General features: G+C 37.9%; 1 protein-coding gene across 2 annotated transcripts in view; it reads right to left on the bottom strand.

Moving 5' to 3' along the window:
* KNDC1 (kinase non-catalytic C-lobe domain containing 1) overlaps positions 1 to 17798 on the bottom strand; it is a 1471539-nt gene that overhangs the window by 28693 nt on the left and 1425048 nt on the right. For both annotated transcript variants that reach the window (XM_044056877.1, XM_044056878.1), the window contains one exon: positions 12825 to 12982. In XM_044056877.1, coding sequence (XP_043912812.1) covers positions 12825 to 12982 — 158 coding nt within the window. The remainder of the gene's footprint in view (positions 1 to 12824; positions 12983 to 17798) is intronic.

Below are 17798 nucleotides of genomic sequence, written 5' to 3'. Positions count from 1 at the left end.
CTAGCAAGACAGAGTGGCCTATCGAACATATTCTCCTATTCTGACAAATACTGTACCCCCTTGGAGTGACACCAAAAATTAAGTTGTTAAAGTCAATCATCTTCTGTTAATGTTGTGGCATCACCTTTGGAGACAGTAGAGTACCATTCAGTGCTAGGGTCATACTAGCCCAAGACATATACTCTAAGAGCTCCATCATGTCATGTCAAGTCATTTACACCCACACGGACTATGACAAAGTCATACTGGTATCCACTGACCTGAGTGCGTGTGTGATTTGGTGGATCCTAACCACAACACTCTCCTTACTTAGCCTAATGAGTGGGAGTCTTCTCTTCTGGTCCAGCAAAATTTGTTCTATTCTGCTGCTCCAGCTACAACAGCAATAGGCAAGAGTGTCCTTTTAACTCAACTTGAATATGGACCTTCCATTATATCCAGTGCATCCAACAAAAAACATCTCTAACAAAACATATTGTTTTATTACAGATGCCCCGCCAATCACTCCTGGCAAAGCAAACTGGCTCCCTATAAAACAAAGCTGATATACATGGTCATGCTCTTCAAACTGATCTAAACTCTCATATTTGTTCATTTGGCAGCAAATCTCACCAGAAGAAAAAAAATCACTTTCAGATTTTCCCAAACAAGATCTACACTGTAAACTCCACAAACCAAACAGCACTGCACTGACCATGTATCCTGTAACTTGCAATGAAAATCTGGGAACCCCTGCCATTATACCTAAAATACCTATCCTCCTACTTTATATTCAGAGCAGAATTCAAATCCTTCCATTTTAACAAGTCTTAATGTAGGCAGTACGCCTCTTGTCACATCACCTAACCACTAACACCCTTTTCTAATTTATGCCTTAATGTCATCTTAATGATTTCCTCTGTTCAGGGCATATCCTCAATTGTACATGGTTATTATGCTTGCTATTTATATTTAACATTATATTGTACCAAAATATTATATTGTACCTCTGATTTCAATGAAATACTTTAATGCTAATTTTAAGTCTGATATTTTACAATATTATTTGCAGTTTTCTGTAGCGCATTGATAGTATTAACCAGGCTGTGCCTGAAGAAAGCAATTTCTGATCTGTGTATTACCTTAGTAAAAAAACAAATAAATTCATACACACAAATAAATAAATAAATATTGGAAGTACAGATGTAAGATTTCCACTGATTTAGGAAGATAGAATGGATATGTAATTGGTGTCAGGATGGGTGAAACAAATTTATGATAAGCAGAGGAAATTGCTTGCACTGGAACATGCAAAGGAGTTGGAGATGAGTGGACTGATTTGAAAATTGACTTTGGAGATAGAGTAGAAAATGTAAGTGTTTCATCTCCCAGGCCCCTGCTTACACTTACCAAGGTTACCAAGGTTAGCAGAACTTGTTAGAGGTTTAGAATGCATTGTTATGCTTTAAAAGGCCCTTAATGGTCGTTAACCTAGTAAATACCTTTGAACCTATGATATATGCCAACGGAGACATGGAAAATAACGTGCCGGGGTGAAAATTAGGAAAAAGATGAAGGGTGTGGCATTGATGGTCATTAACTGATAACGGAACAGTTTGATTAAATTAGGAAAGGAAGGAAAGTGGAGTAGATCTGAGGTTGTCAGAAAAGAAATATACAACAGTTTGATGTGGGCAGCAGTAGGGGTAATGTTGATTTCTGTGCATCAGGTACTAAATAGCATATATTTTAGGAACTTTGATAAATCCCATTTTATTGCTGCTCTGGGGGCTGAACATAATCTTGGGCTTAACATCTTAAAAAAGAAAGGTCACCTTTATGGCTTGACATACAGGATGAAAACTAAGATGTGACAACTTTAGGCTGCATGATAAAGCATAGATTTTCCTATAATTTCTACTTGTTAAGAAATATTCAGTGGCATGGCCTGTATGGACCAGAGCACTTCTCTTTATTTACATACAGTGGTGAAGATGGGGCACGTTACCGTTTTTTTTTTTTTTTAAGTTGTCCTGTACATTATAAAATATATACACTTCATTTGTGATATAGCACTATGTTGTATGCTATGAAATAACTTCTTCTGGCTTTTCCTGGTTAGGGGTCACCACAGTGGATCACTGTCCGCTCATGATTGGCAGTGGAGTTTTACGGTGTCAAGTTGCCAGCCTGGTGCCCAACCTTCCACAGAAGGCACACACACACATACACCTAGGGCCAATTTAGTGTGTCCAATCCACAGACAGCATGTCTTTGGGATGTGGGAGGAAACCGGAGCACCCAGAGGAAACCCACGCGACCACAGGGCACAGGGAGGACATGCAGACTCTGTACAGAAGGCACCCTAGCCAAGGATCAAACCAGAGAACCTCTTGCTGTGAGGCTGCAACGCTAACCGATGCACCACCGTGGCCGTCCATATGCTATGAAATAACTAGTAAAAAGAATTTAGATTAAAAAATGCATTCATAGATTCTAGGAAGTGGATACAATTATGCATGTTTATGTCCATTTGAACTAATACACAGTATATGGTACTCAAAAAAATGCAGAAGACACCAATGTAAACTCAGAACTGAAACAAAAGTAGTTCATGGACTCCACTGGCAGCAAACTAGTTTCTTAACCTAGTTTGCTGCCAGTGGAGTCCATGAACTACTTTTGTTTCAGTTCACAGTATATGGTACACCTATACATGCAGGCACATACACAGTATACCTGCATATGTGAACACACATGAATACATGGTACACCTGTATATGTAAAAAGGGGTAAAGGGGTACTCTGCTTGACATGGAGAGGGAGTCTATTCCATAAATGTGGGAGTCTCTGGGACACAAACCTGTCCTGCCAACAAGTCCTATTGATGTCACAGACCAGGTTGAGGCCACGTGTGTGGGTTACTCTAGTGGAGCTTGACTTGTGGATATGCAGCAGTCCCATCAAGGGGGGGCATGAGATCGCCTTGTATGTCAGACCAAGGTCACCTCTGAGGAGTCTGTATGAAACTGAGAAGAGGGATAGAGCTTTTAACCTATCTGTGTATGGTAGATTTTTGAGACTCTAGATTCTCCTGATGAGGAACCTCTGTGGTCTCTCCAGCTGCTGCATGTGCCTTGTGAGGTACATGAGGAATGGGACAGTGTACTTGATAATGGGCCTTATAAGGGAAGAATGCAATGATGTTATGACCTCCTTGCCCCTGGATGAGATACCCTTACTTATGAGGTGGGCCATGTAAAAGCTTTCTGTACAATGGAAGCAACATGGTGGTCAAAAGTCAGGTTGCAATGAATCTGGGTGCCCAAATCCCTCACTACTGATTTCATGCTTAGGACATTGTTATTAATGTGATAATTTGTGGGGAAGTCACTCTCCCCAAAGGGGATGATGATGCATTTTTTTTGTATTCAGCTTGAGGACATGTTTCTGGCACCAGTCATTTGTTTGGGCGAGACCCTCTTGGAGGATGCCCATGTCATTATAGGAATTGATGACAGCACCCAGCTTGCAGTCATCTGCAAACCTGGTCAGCCATACCCCATTGGTTTTGACCTGCACCTCAGAAAAGTATATCCAAAATAACAGAGGCCCAAACACCAAAGCCTGGAGTATGTCAATCAATACAGGTATACTGCTTGAGGTGGCTTCCCCTATTTTGAGTAGGTGGGTTCTATCAGTTAGCCAGTTAACTACCCATCTGGTAACATATGGCTTGATGCCTAGTTGAGAGAGTTTATCTTTTATGCTGGAGTGGGGAATAGTGTCGAAGACTTCGGCCAAGTCAAGGTAGGCGATGTGCACTGTCTTCCTCTCGTCCCTGGCTTTAGTGACGGTCTCAAAAAGGTTGATCAAATTTAACAGACATGACCTCCCCTTGACAAAGCCAAACCTTGTCGGACTGAGTGTTTGAAGGTTGCCAATGTCCTTGTTAATGGTCCATGATAATCCATTCAATGGTCTTGCAGATCAAGCTAGTTAGGCTAATGGGTCTTTAATTTCCCGGATCGGTGGATGTTCCACCTTTGTGTAAAGGGATAACAGTGGCTGTCCTCCACTCAGCTGGAACAAAGCCGGTACTCAGACTTTGGTTGAATAGGGTGCCTAATGGTGCTGCAAGTTCCTGTAGGATGCAGCCTGGGATGTTTTTCGGTCTCATGGAGGCTGTATTTTTCTGCCTTTGAGAGAGCAGTGATGACCTGATCCCTAGATATAAGGGGAAGGAGGCAAGTACTGGGAATGTCTTGATTTACTGATCGGGGGGGGGGTGGACAGAGGGGTGAAATTTTCACTGAATCTGTCAGCCAGCAAGTTTGCTATATATATGGCATTTGTATATGTGGTGCCCTTAACCACCAGTTCTGAACAGATCTGGGTGCTACCTTTGAGATTATGGACATATGTGAAGAAGGCCTTATGACCATCTCTAGTAGAGGAGGCCAATTTGGACTTGAAGTTTGTTTTGGAGGATTTCCCTAGTGCTCTTATTTACTTGTTTAGGCTAAGGAGAGATTGCTTCTTATTGGGCACCTACTCCTCCTTGGTCCTGGACGCAAATTTTTTTTTTTGTTATAGAGTTTATTTATTGCAGGTGCCCAGAAGACAGGTTTACTCTTCCTTGCGGAGGATGATTTAGTTGTGTCAGGTATCCCTGGTTCCATGTATCTATATAAATGCTCATATAGTAATTTTGTATCGTTTTGGATACTCTGGTGCAAGTTCCTAGAGAGGGGGAGGCGGCTGTGAAACTGTTTATACCATCCCTCAGGAGGCTGTAATCAGCTTTGGAGAAGTTTTTTTTTTTGTTTGACCCTAGCTAGAGGGGGGTTGGGGAGATGGTGACTTTGAACGTGACCACTCTATGGTCTGATCTTATAAGGGAGGATGATACTGCAGGGATGCTTGCAGTTGTTATTCATATTGGTTAATACCAAGTCCATGATATTATCACCTCTTGTGGGGGTATCGACTAGCTCTTCCAAAGCATTTGCATTGACAAAATTGAGGAATCTCTGGGCATTTGTGTTCTGCCATGAGTAGTTCTTCCAGTCTATATTTGGGTAGTTAACATCACCCAGGATCAGGGTAAAGGGTTGAATCTTGATAGATTGAAGAGGTCTAGATAGGCAGATTGGGCATCTTGAGTCAGATTTGGGGGCCGGTAGCTAGCTATGGTTTGTATAGGGGTCTTGTCAACGGTTAACTGCACCTGGAGCATTTCCTGTGCTTCATACTGTTTGACCAGCCTGGAGGTGTGTATGTCTTCAATACATATTGAAAGTCCACATCCTTTGGCTTTATTACCCACACTCTAGGGTCTGAACGTATGATAGGATGAGTAACCAGGTATGACTGGAGTGCTCTCTGCAGCTTTGAACCAGGTTTCTGTGACTGCACAGATGTCAGCATTTTCCAGGATTAAGAATGTTTGCAATGAGTGCAGTTTCATGTTTAGACTCCTAGTGTTTAGCAGCATGACCTTTAATTTGCATTTTGTTGAAATTTTTATGTTGGTAGTGTTAACCTCATCACTTTGCAGGGGGTTTTCGGGGTCTCAGCCCCCTGCAAAAACATAAAAGTAATAAAAAAATTGTCATAATGGAATTGAATAATCTCCAATAAATATTCATGTGGGTGGTGTAGATACTTTCATGAATATTCAGTGAGATTATCAGTACATGGGTATTCACTGTTGGGCGGGGTTTACGTGAGAGTTTGGCACGTAGTTTTAAAGTGACAGTGCAATGTTTATATAGTACGAGTTCTTACTTTCAGAACTGAATTAATTGGGGAGGTAAGTAGGACTTTTCACTTTGGGTTTTGCACAGTTGGAACGATCACTATGTCACTATTCTCCCTTGCGGGATTTGTATGGTTACACCGGTGTTGTTTGCGTCAGTATTTTGAGAAGTGGCTTCTTCATTTTCGTTATTTTGACACTCGGCGATGTAACTCATCAGGATTGTAAGCATCCAGTTTTCTTGGCCTCGGCATTTTTAAAAATCGGTCTACTGGCATTTCGATCTTGTAAAGTAGACCCATGTGAACACATACAAATGGACATGGTGCAGCTCTTGTTCTTTCCACTAATACTATGCCATTAAAAGAACATCATAGGAAGCCTTTTTTCAAGTGTAGCTGCAATTTATTCATAGAAATCAATGTTTGCTTTACTTAAGAGCTATTTCTGGTACAGAAAGAGGTAGTTTTTTTACAAGGATGCATTGTCATGAGTTTTGTAACTGGTATGTTAAAGGCAGCAAGTCTGGATGCCTTTGGTTCTCTGCTGAAGATATAATTTTTTTTGCAGTGCATTATTTGCAGTTGATCACTGATAGACTCTGTAACCAATAAAACTGCACAGCTTAAAATCTATTTTTAGAAGTTATGCATAAGAGGTCTTCTATACAGGTCACAGATTTAGCATAGAGATATACTAGATTTGTTCAGGTTGGCTGTCATCTGTTAGGTTTCTAACAGTAGGTAGGTGTACTCCAACATTAGCAGTGTGAAATAAACCTAAAAAACAGTCATCTAAATAGAGGACCATTTCTGTTTTCTGGAACTACAGGTTTGAGGTCGCAAATGTCCTTCTCTGTGGGGACATCTCAGCACATTGCCTACTTCATGTCCCTGGCCTTCAGCAGGGATTGTCACAAGGGACGCCCACGTCACCACCCTCCAGGATGGTAATGCTCATCCCTCATTGCCTCTTCATCAGTCGCCTGAGTTGCTAATTGAATCTGGCTCATTTGAACTGTAGTGATGGTTTTATCTCTCTCCTCCACCAGACCAGCCTTACTCTGCAGCAGACTCGACTTTCCACCAACATAGACCCACCTAGCTTATGTAATATGGCACTTCTTACAGAGGCACTGAAATAGCTCTGTACTTATTTTTAGTATTTAATTGTGATCTGAAACAGAATTGCTTTGTTTAAACTCTAAAGTAGAATAACTAGTCCACTTCTAGGTCAAAGACTGCTAGTAAAACCTTGAACTGTGTTGTTTTACTAATTGCTTTTTTGTATTTCATTGCTTATACAGTGATGTTTAAAACTGCAGTCCATAAATGAAGGCACATAGAACCTCAGATTTCCCTGTATAACTTTTTCCATAAATTCCTAGTGACCAAAACCATCATAAAACATACATCTGTAACACAGTGTTGCAACTCAAAATCCCACAGGACAAAAGTCCATCCAATCCAACATTGTAGTCATAGGTGATTCCAGAGTGAGACACTGATGCATCACTCATCAGACTGAGCAAGGAGAGGATCACAGCCAGTTGCCCATCATGGGATGGTGTCAGGATTCACATCATCATGAATGCACTCAGGTCCCTTGCACCACTTCTACAAATATGAAAGAGTAATATAATACATATGAGAAGTAAATGTCCCAGGACATAACTTCCTTAAAGACTGATATATGATGGAGCACACAGAATATGTGTCTAAGTCAGGTTTGAATCTAGCCTTCAGCAGCATTTTACCTTCACCAAGAATGATGCCACAATACAGGATGGGTGCTTCTACCTCCTCCTCCAAAAGACCTATCACTAGTTGTGTACCCCAGGTTTCAGTCTTCTTTGGCATTTACTTCTCACAGTTCAAAGCTAATGTTAAGGATTTATGGCTGATCATGTATGTAAGGTGACTGTAAACTTGGTGCCATTATAAACTTTCTAGAAGACACCAACATCCTCCAACAGGTCCTTTCTCAAACAAATAGCTAGCATCAAAACCACGGCCTAACATTAAATACAAAAAAATATATATGCTAGTATACTTCAGCAATTATAATGCCCCCTGTATCTATCACATCAATACCACACCCTTAAAAATTGATCCAGTCATAGTTAGGGTCCTGGAAAGCTATGTAGACAATCCACTGTCCTCTGCTCACCATTTATCGACTGTTATAAGAAAGTTCTTTTTCAATGCATAGTTATATTAGTGAGGGTATGGAATTCAGGTTTAAAGATGTGAATTTTCCTCTGTATTTGACTCATTAGGTCAAACATTGAGTATAATGCTCCCTTCAGTATGCATCTGTCAAAACACTTGATGCAACCTGAATGACCATAATTTTTCACCAAAAAAATCAACGGCCTAAATCTTTAAAGCTACAGTAACTTCTCAAACCCCTATTCCTTTTCTTGGTACCTTAGGGGCTACTCAGTGGTCATCTCTGCCTCACTTACAAAGCCTTAACTGACCCTATCCTTTTAGACTTGCTGGACATCTGGAAGGACATTGGATGGCATAATCACCTGCTCAAAAGACCTTAATCTTCTTGGCAACATAAATAGAATATGTTGCAGGGATATATATGCATCAGAGAATTCCACTTCTCTGGAATCATTTTCTTCTCCACATAATTCACAGTGCATCTCTTACCCTGTTCAAACATAGGTTCATAGGTTCATACTAGGCTGTCTGCCCTAGGGCATTTAAAAGCCTAGCCAGAGTGTGTTTGGCTTTTGCCACCCATTTTAAATTAATTTTGCTATGCCCTTTTTCGAGGTTAGTATAATGTGCCTCTAAAAGTGACACAGAAGTGATACCCGGGGTAAACCTACGATCTCCCATCCACTCATCAAGGTTCCTCTTGGAGAGTCAATGAAGGACTCTGCCTAACCTAGACTGGGATTTTATTCCAGAGTGAAGGGAGCCTTAGGGTTATGAATTTGTCCCTCCAGCATGTCCTATTTATTTCAGTGCTGAGGTTCAAGTCTCTCGAGCGCATAGCTCGATGGGATTTGGATTTTCTGAGGTGCAGCATGTCCATTAATTCCAGGTTGGACATGGCTTTATACGTCAGGCACAGATCGCCTCTGAGCAGGCGGTATGCCACTGAGTAGAGCTGGAGTTTCTTTAACCGGGCAGCATATGGCATCTGTTTGAGCCCTTTGATCCTCTTGGTGAGGTACTTTTGGGGTCTTTCCAGTTGCTGCAGGTGTCTGGTAAGGTGCATCCCAAAAGGGGCATTGTACTCAATTATGGGCCTGATGAGGGATGAGTAAAGAGGCACAATGACCTCCCCATTATCTAGATGTGAATCCCTTCATTATTAGGTGGGCTATATAAAATGTTTTTCTAACCACTTTGGCCACGTGGTTGTCAAATGAGAGATTGCTATCAACTTGGGTCCCCAGGTCCCTAATTACTTCTTCTGTACTTAATGGATTACCACCTATGTGGTAATTTGTGGGCACTTTGTTTTTGCCAAAGGGGATGACTATACACTTTTTGGCATTTAGCTTGAGGCCATGGCTCTGGCACCAGTTGTCTGTTTCTATGAGGCTCTTTTGGAGGATGCTTGTGTCAGCTGGAGAGTCAATTATGGCGCCCAGTTTGCAGTCATCTGCAAACTTGGTCAGCCACAGTCCTTCCGTGTTGGCCTGTACCTCCGAGAAATATATACCAAACAAGAGAGGTCCCAGGACTGAGCCTTGTGGGATGCCACTTGTAACTGGTTTGGAGTCTGACATGGCTCCAGCAATTCTAACCATGTGGGTTCTGTCCTTGACCCAGTTTGCAACCCATCTAGTGACATAGGGGTTTATATTTAAGCTGGTGAGCTTATCTATAATGCCTGAGTGGGGTATTTTATCGAAGGCTTTTGCGAGGTCCAGGTAGGCTGTGTGGACCACCTTCCCCTCGTCAATGGCCTTGGTGACTGTTTCAAAGAAATCAACCAGGTTTAAGAGGCAGGATCTGCCCTTAAAGCCGAACTGAGTAGGATCCAGTGTCTGTAGGTCCCCAATATCTTTATTTGTGAGGTCCATGATGATCCTTTCCATAGCTTTGCAGACCAAGCTAGTCAGGCTTATGGGGCGATAGTTTCCAGGATCCGTTGAGGCACCACCTTTGTGGAGAGGGACCACTGTTGCTGTACGCCACTCTTTGGGTACATATCCTGTAGTCAGGCTGAGATTGAACAGTAGTTTTATGTATACATCATCTATATGAACAGATGGGAAACCACAAATACACCCGCGGTCTAACACCTTTGTCCCTTATGGATCGGGTAACGTGCAGATGTCTAGGATCCAAAATATCAGTACTTAAAATACAAGGGCTCTGGGTTACTCATACAGAGCATGGCTAGGCTTAAAAAGATCCTCATGGGTCAATTGCCTAGTAAGTACCTGTGAATCCCTGAACCTAAAATGAAGCATTACACTGAATTTGATGTTCTTTAACTTGCATTTTATTTTTAATTTCCATTGTTTCTTTCATTGCAACTCTTCTTATGCTCTCTCATCTCCATAAAATCCAAGCTAAACAACATACGCGTTATCTGCATTACTGAAATACACATTTCTTCCCAAACCTACAACACATTGTCAATGCAATTAAGTACCCATTATTGTTGCAAACTTCACAATTAGAGCTACTCCCTACTACTATGCTATGCTCCAGTGTCCATCAAAGCATATTTTTACTGATACTGTTCATCTTCCTTAATATATTAATCTTGTCTGATAACATCCTGCAAGAATCAACCACATACCTTACCTTGGACAAAATAATTATGCATCTCACTATCAATATCATACCAAACATCCTATATAACACTATCCAAGATAAAAACAAAACAAATTAATCCCGTTTGGAAAAAACAGAGTACCTGCAAACTAAAACATAGGAGGTAATCCCCTGAAATCTGAAGAAGAAATAAGGGATCTAGGGACCCAAGTAGATAGTCAGCTTTACTTTGATAACCATGTTGCAAAAGTGGTTAGAAAATCCTTCTATGTGACCCATCTGATCATGAAAGGGTTCGCATCAAGATCTAAGGATGTAATGGTGCCCCTCTACTCTTCCCTCATCAGACCCATTATTGAGTACAATGCACCAATTGGAATGTACCTGGCTAGACATCTCCAGCAGCTGGAGAGACCACAGAGGTACCTAACCAAGAGGATTACTGGCCTCAAACAGTTGCCCTATGCAGCACGATTGAAAAAGCTAAGACTGTTCTCTGTTGCATATCGTTTTTCTCAGAGGCGATCTCTAATGTACAGAGCCATGTCCAACCCAGAATTGTTGAACATGCTCCATGTGAGCAAAACCAAATCTCATCTACAACATGCTGGAGGGATAGATTCCCTTTGCAGAGACTTCCCTTACTATGGAACAGGGTCCCGATCTACATAAGACAGAGCCCCTCACTATCACTCTTCAAGAGGAACCTTGATGAGTGGATGGGTAACAAAGTTCACACCAGGGATCACACCAACAGCACTACTAGATGGGGGCCAAGGGTACTAGCTGCTAGTAAAAGGGTCTAGGGAACTACTAAAGGGGCGGTGAATACCGCACGTGGCTGGGCTAATATATGCCTTCGGGCAGATAGCCCAGTACCAACCTATGAATCCTAACTATAATGTTATGGTCATTGCACACAAACAGAAAGACACTTGTGCATGTTACATTTCTCTTGAAATGTCCACACATCTACTTCTGTGCAAAGATGTCCAGTGCAACCCAGTACCACAAATTTCACCAAGATAAAACAGTACTTATTCCCTAAATATACCATCTACACATTCTAAACACAGACCAACAGGAATCCAAAGCTGTGGAGACATCAATTCCAATTTAAATCAAGTCAGGCTTTGGTTTTCAAAAAAACAATAAGTCATGCATTTGCACCCTAAATAAAATATGGCTAATACTCCATACAAATACATAATATCCTCCTGCTTTATCACTTATAACATTAGCTGATTAGACAGACCAGGCACTTGTAATGGAGATGTGTACATGATAATTACTTGTAATGGAGATGTTTACATGATAATTACTTGTAATGGAGATGTTTACATGATAATTAACAAAAGTATCAAACTACTTTGTCATTGCTACTTTGACCACTAAAGATAAATTAAGATCTAACTGGTTAATTATAGACCCCTTCCCATCAAGAAAGTCATAAAAATAAATGCATTCTAATCTTGGATGACTTCAACACCACCTTCCTTGGACAAATAAACATGACCTTATGCTCTCCCTTTTTATTAATGGTCTGTACCATAAACATGATCTTAAGCTCTCCCTTTTTGATAATGGTCTCTACCATAAACATGACCTTAAGCTCTCCCTTTTTGATAATGGTCTCTACCAAATGATCAAAAACTAACAAAAGCAATCATAACAAAACAAATAATAGCATTTCCTAGACATAGTCACTACCAGCTAAACAGTATCAGACCACAGCAATATATTCTCAAAATATAAGTGATCTCTGTTCCATATCATTCATTTGACCCTTAAAGAAGCCAAATCTCCACTACTCCTCCATCTTTGTAAACCAGTGTGCCAGCCAACTTGCAAAATGTTGAGATGGTCAGTAACAGTATAAACTGGTCCATGCATTATACCATCAATGTCACTGAAGCCATTCATTATACAAACTCGCATGGGAGGAAACACACTCACCCTTGACCATACTATTTTTCAGTATTTTACATGACCAAAAAAAAAAAACTGGGTACAGTAAGTGCATTTATCTACAAAACAGACAATCTTACACTTTCTCTAGACTTCAGCATTTCTAGAAAGATGTTAATCATGTAGCTCTTCAACCTAAAGCTCACCCTTTAATCTTCTCCACCTTCAAAACTGAATTCACAATTACATCTCTAATAAATTATTCAGACCTACATTTAATATAAATTTAACTGAGTCACTGAATGTGCAATTACAAAAAAGGCACCAGAATTCTGGATCAAGGTTCCTTAATAAGCGTCAATGTTTTAGGAGAACATGAAATTCCTAATATTAGAAGAGAACCAACGATTTTTACTTACCTAAGTTTAGACCACTTGTAAGCTCCATTGGCCAATGTGAATCCTCCAGTCTCCAGCTGCTGAACATGCATTGATAGCAGATGAGAAGAAGGGATTGTGGGAAGCTTTCTGAATCTGTCACCCATCATCAAACAGAGAGCATCACTTTTCAAAAACACCTAATGATTACATAATTTGTTCAAAAATAAATCAAGTAAGAATTTTATACATGTATATATGCATTATGATTTAATGTATTATTCTTATAAAAAAAGCAAACTCATGAGTGCCTGATGAGCAAGTTAGTGTGCGCTTGTTGATCTAACTGCCACATATATCTGGTTTGTATTAAATTAAAAAATGTAAATCAAAACATTCAAAATTACAAACAAATTGCATATAATTTATTAATTAGTAAATGAGCTAGGCTAAAGAGCCTTTTCAATAAGGGAACAGGATCCAAGCAGTACAAACTTAAATGAAATAAATTTGAATAAAAAATACACTTTTTTTCCCCACATTAAAATAGCATGGGTAAAATAGGCAATTCAACTATAACAAAATGCATGGATGTAATATGCAAATTACTGCAATTAAATGCTCCAAAGTATGGCAAAGTTACAGTAGTAAACAATTTTTCTCTCTCTACCTATTTATCTATTTACCTATCAATCCTTTGTTGAGAGGTATATACTAGGGCCTTTCTTCAGGGGAGAATTATGATATTTCCTCTACTGGGGTAAATTTGGCCAAGGCACTAGGGACCTTCCTCTACTCATTGCAAATAGAGATACTGTGCAATGTAATACTTTCTACTTCCGGTCCAGGCATGCAGGCAGCTCAGAGAAGGAGGAAAAAGTATGGAGTGTGTCAGTGGTAGAAAAGGAGATTTTATGAGAAATTTGAAGAGAGAAATTGATGACTGTGGAGTAAAGGTGAAGGCAGCCTTAACAAGAGATTAGGTTGTCGGAGGAAATAGTGATGAAAGAGGAAGAGCGGAAGGTCAAAACATTTGAGAAGGGTGAAATGCAGGAGAAGAAAGAAGTGAAGGTGATTGAGACTTTGCAGTATATATAGAATTGCTGTTAAAAAAGAGGTTGTTTAAGGGACAAGCTAAATTGTAGCAGGGATGTACTGCTACAACCCTCCAGTCAGGAAGGTTGTGGGATGTATATTTAAAAGACTTAATTAACCACAGTGAACTAGAAAGTGAGAAGGCAGTGTCATGGGGTGAAATAATGGAGAGGTACAAGAAGAAGAAGTGGAAGATATAAGGAAAGAAATTGTATGAACAAACCGTAAGAGGAGGAGAAAAAAAACAGAGGTGAAAAAGTAGTGTCATAGTAAGTATAAGCAGTAAGAATAAGAAAGAACTTGATAGGTATTAAATTTGGGATAACTATCATACCATTGGGTATCGTTTGCAGGGAGGTAGCATATTAATAAAGACTCTTCTGTGACTATTTTTGAATCAGAACAGTTTGTGAAAAAATTTTTATAACAATATGAAGTAAATAAAAACTATAACCCTTAAAATTTATATGTTGTTCAAGCATTTAACTGAAGCAAACAAGAAAATGTATGACCAATTTCAAACTGAGGTAGAAAAATGAGTCTTTAGGGACTATTTATAGACTGTTTGCAAGGATGTTATGGACATCACAAAACCATACAATAACAGAGGCTTATGGACTGGGGGTTGGGAATGTACTGTTCTATTGCAAATGAAAAATGAAAATGTATTGCATGTACAATTATGATGAATGTGGATGGAAACAGAGGGCTTGCAAAATACTGGGGGCAACCAAAATATGTTTCTTCTGTGGTAAAAATTATCATTTGATTAGTAATTGTGATAACAGAAAGCATTATATTTGTGGTAAAACAGGTCACAAAGCAAAAAAATGTGAAGTAAAATGCATAAAATGGGAAAAAATGGGGCAGTCATGGATTGACTGAGAAAATCTAGAGGAAAAAGGGGATGACCATGTGCAAGAAATTGTTCTAGAGCATAATATAGAAGTGGAACAAGAAGAAAAGCAGGAGGAAATTATAATGGTAGATAATAAGGGATTAGGAAAAGATGATAGATATAAAAGGGGAGATGAAGAAAAAGAGGAAGAAAAAATAAATTCAAGTAAAGATGGATATTTATTTATTTAAATTTGTTGACTGGGAGTGTCCAACTGGACATGGGTCCATTTTCAGCGGAGGGCCGGGGAGAAAAGCTCCACAGTAAAATAAACAGACAGTAGGTACATTGGATTACATAGTGATTAACAATTTAACACAGAAATTACTTACAACATATTTACAGATGAAGAACATAGTAGACAACTAGAATCTTTATATATACTAATATATATATATATACATATATATATATATACTCATTGGGTGATGATTAAAGGCAAAAACAATTCTACTGGGGAAAGCACTATTAAGAAAATGTAAATTTAAAAATATAGGTTTGACAGAGAATAAAAAAGGTAAAGGATGACAAAAGTAAATTTTATATAAAGGTGAAAATCTTCACTATAAATGTGAATAGTATAAAGGATATTAAAAAAAGGCTAGGTGTATTAGAATAGTGCAGGTTTTTTGGTATAAACATTATAATATTAGTAGACACCATAATTTTAATAGAAGTAAAAAGAAAACAGGTAAATGAACTATGGGAAGGAGAGGTTAGCTGGAATACAAGAGCAGAAAAGTATCCAGGTACTGGAATTTTAAGTAAAAACTCAATAGAAAGTTTGGATTGTACATTAATAATATAGTTAGAGTGACAATATTAGAGAGATGGAAAAAGTATATAGAATTATTGCAGTATATGCATATATTTCACAAAAAGAAAAGGAGTTGATGTTTAAAAAGATTCTTAATTATGTTAGTGTTAATATGCAGATAATAATGGCAGAAGATTTAAATTGTGACTTAAGAAAAAAGAAGACAAGAAGGATGGATGTTAAAGTAATTACAGAAATGTTAAAGTGTGGAAAACTGTATTTATGAGATAATAAACATGACATATAAAGGGGCAATTTAAGAATGGAGTGTCATTATTTTAAGATGTCAAAGTTTGCAAAGTTTGTAAATGTTTTATGGAGAAATAAATGTAACCGTTTTTTTCAGTCAATGTATGGCAATTTGGAAAAACAAAATCAAGAAAAAGAAGGATATATAAAATAGGTAGAGATGTTAAATGAAGAAATGGAACAGATTTAAATGAAGAAGCCAGAGAAAAGATTATACAATTATGAAAGGACCATATGTGTTTTAGAAGAATTGGACAAGTTGGTGGGTATGCTTTAAAGAAAAATATAAAATAAGTGTTTTGAATGGCAAAGGATAAAAAAATCACCAGAAAAACAAACAAAGAAATCAGCCAGCAACCGTTTAAAGACATGAGGCTGAAAGATTTTTTGAAAGAGAAAAAAAGAAATGAAATGGATCAAGAAAAAATGTTTAAACAAAAATAGTTTTACAAGGAAAGAAAGTAGAAGTTGCACCATACTTAAACTGTTAAAAGAAAAATAGAGTAATAAGAGAAATAAGAAATGAAAATGGAGATGTTCTTAAGATGTAGAAAGGAATAATGGATATAATAAAAGAACATTATAAGTAAAACATTTTCAGAATACAAAATGCAAAGAGGACAAAATGGAGAATGAAAAAAATAACTAAAGAAGATAATGAGGTTATAGAAAAGAACATAACTGTGGAAGAAATAGAAAATGTATTAAAGTCAGTGAATTTGGAATCCGCTACAGGCTTGGTTGGGATTGAATATTTAATATATGCAAGACTAGCAGAAGAAATATTTTTTAGGTGTTAAATGAATGGCTAGAGAAAGGGGTGGAAGACAAAGAAATATGCATTGGATGTATGAAATTTATATGGAAAGAGGGAAAAAGTAGATATAAAATTTGGAGAAAAATACTGTTGAATAACATGTATTATAAGAAATTTCTAAAAATAATATTTAAGAAAAAGGAGATCAAAGTGAATAAGTTATTGATTTCAGCAGTATTTGCACAAAAAAGGAAAAAGGAGTCAAAAACTTTTGATAAGGGAAGTGGTAGATGAGCAAAAAAAAAAAAAATAAAATAATCAGAGCTTAAAATTTTGACAGGAGATGTGAGTAAATAATTTAAGATGCACTATAAAATTTTATGGGAGATTTAAAAAAAATTATAATATAAATAACAAAAAAATTTTAATATATAAAAAGTATAAAGTAAAAAAGAGTAATAAATGGCTGGTTAAGTGAAGATATAGATATAAGTAGTAGTATAACACAGGGTTGTCCAGCAAGTAACTTTAAGCTTAGCAGAACGCAGTACAAAAGAAGGACATCAAGTTCTAGTAATGTTTTCTTATGCTGATATTATGTTAATTACTAAAAAAGAAGAGTGGATGGAGATAGCTATCAGGAAATTAGCCAAGAGCTAAAAGTTATTAGTTGATAGATAATGATAAAAATAAAGGGTCAGCATTAGTAGGAAAAATAAGATGGATTTAGTTTAACAGAGAAGAAATAGAAATTTTAGGCATAAGGTTTGACAATGAGCAACAAAGGATAATACAGTGGCAAATATGACTCAAAAAATAAGGAATATATTTTTGTTTTGGAGAACATGTAAGTTGATGTATAAGAAAAAGTATATTTAATCAATTGTGTTATATTAGGTAAAATAGCATATCTAGCAAGTGTGTTTATGCTTTCTGCAAAATGTAAGAAAGAATTATTGTCAGTATTTTTTTTTTTCATTTATATGGAGATCAAGATTAAATCTGGTTAAAAGAGGGATATTAAATGTTAAAAAACAAGAAGGGTGATTAGGTTAATTAATCCTACTGTGCATGTAGCATCAATTAATTTATATGATTGTTGATTTGGTTAAAGGAAAGTGATAAAAGATTGATAGCTGTAATGATGAAAGAAAAGTACAAAGAAATGTGGGACAAGTTAAATAATTTAAAAAGAGGGAA

The sequence above is a fragment of the Protopterus annectens genome, chromosome 14.part0 (assembly GCF_019279795.1).
Source record: "Protopterus annectens isolate FY-2018-M chromosome 14.part0, PAN1.0, whole genome shotgun sequence".
NCBI classification, from domain to species: domain Eukaryota; kingdom Metazoa; phylum Chordata; order Ceratodontiformes; family Protopteridae; genus Protopterus; species Protopterus annectens.
Note: the sequence above shows the minus strand (reverse complement) of the source record. Positions and strands in the feature narration are given on the sequence as shown.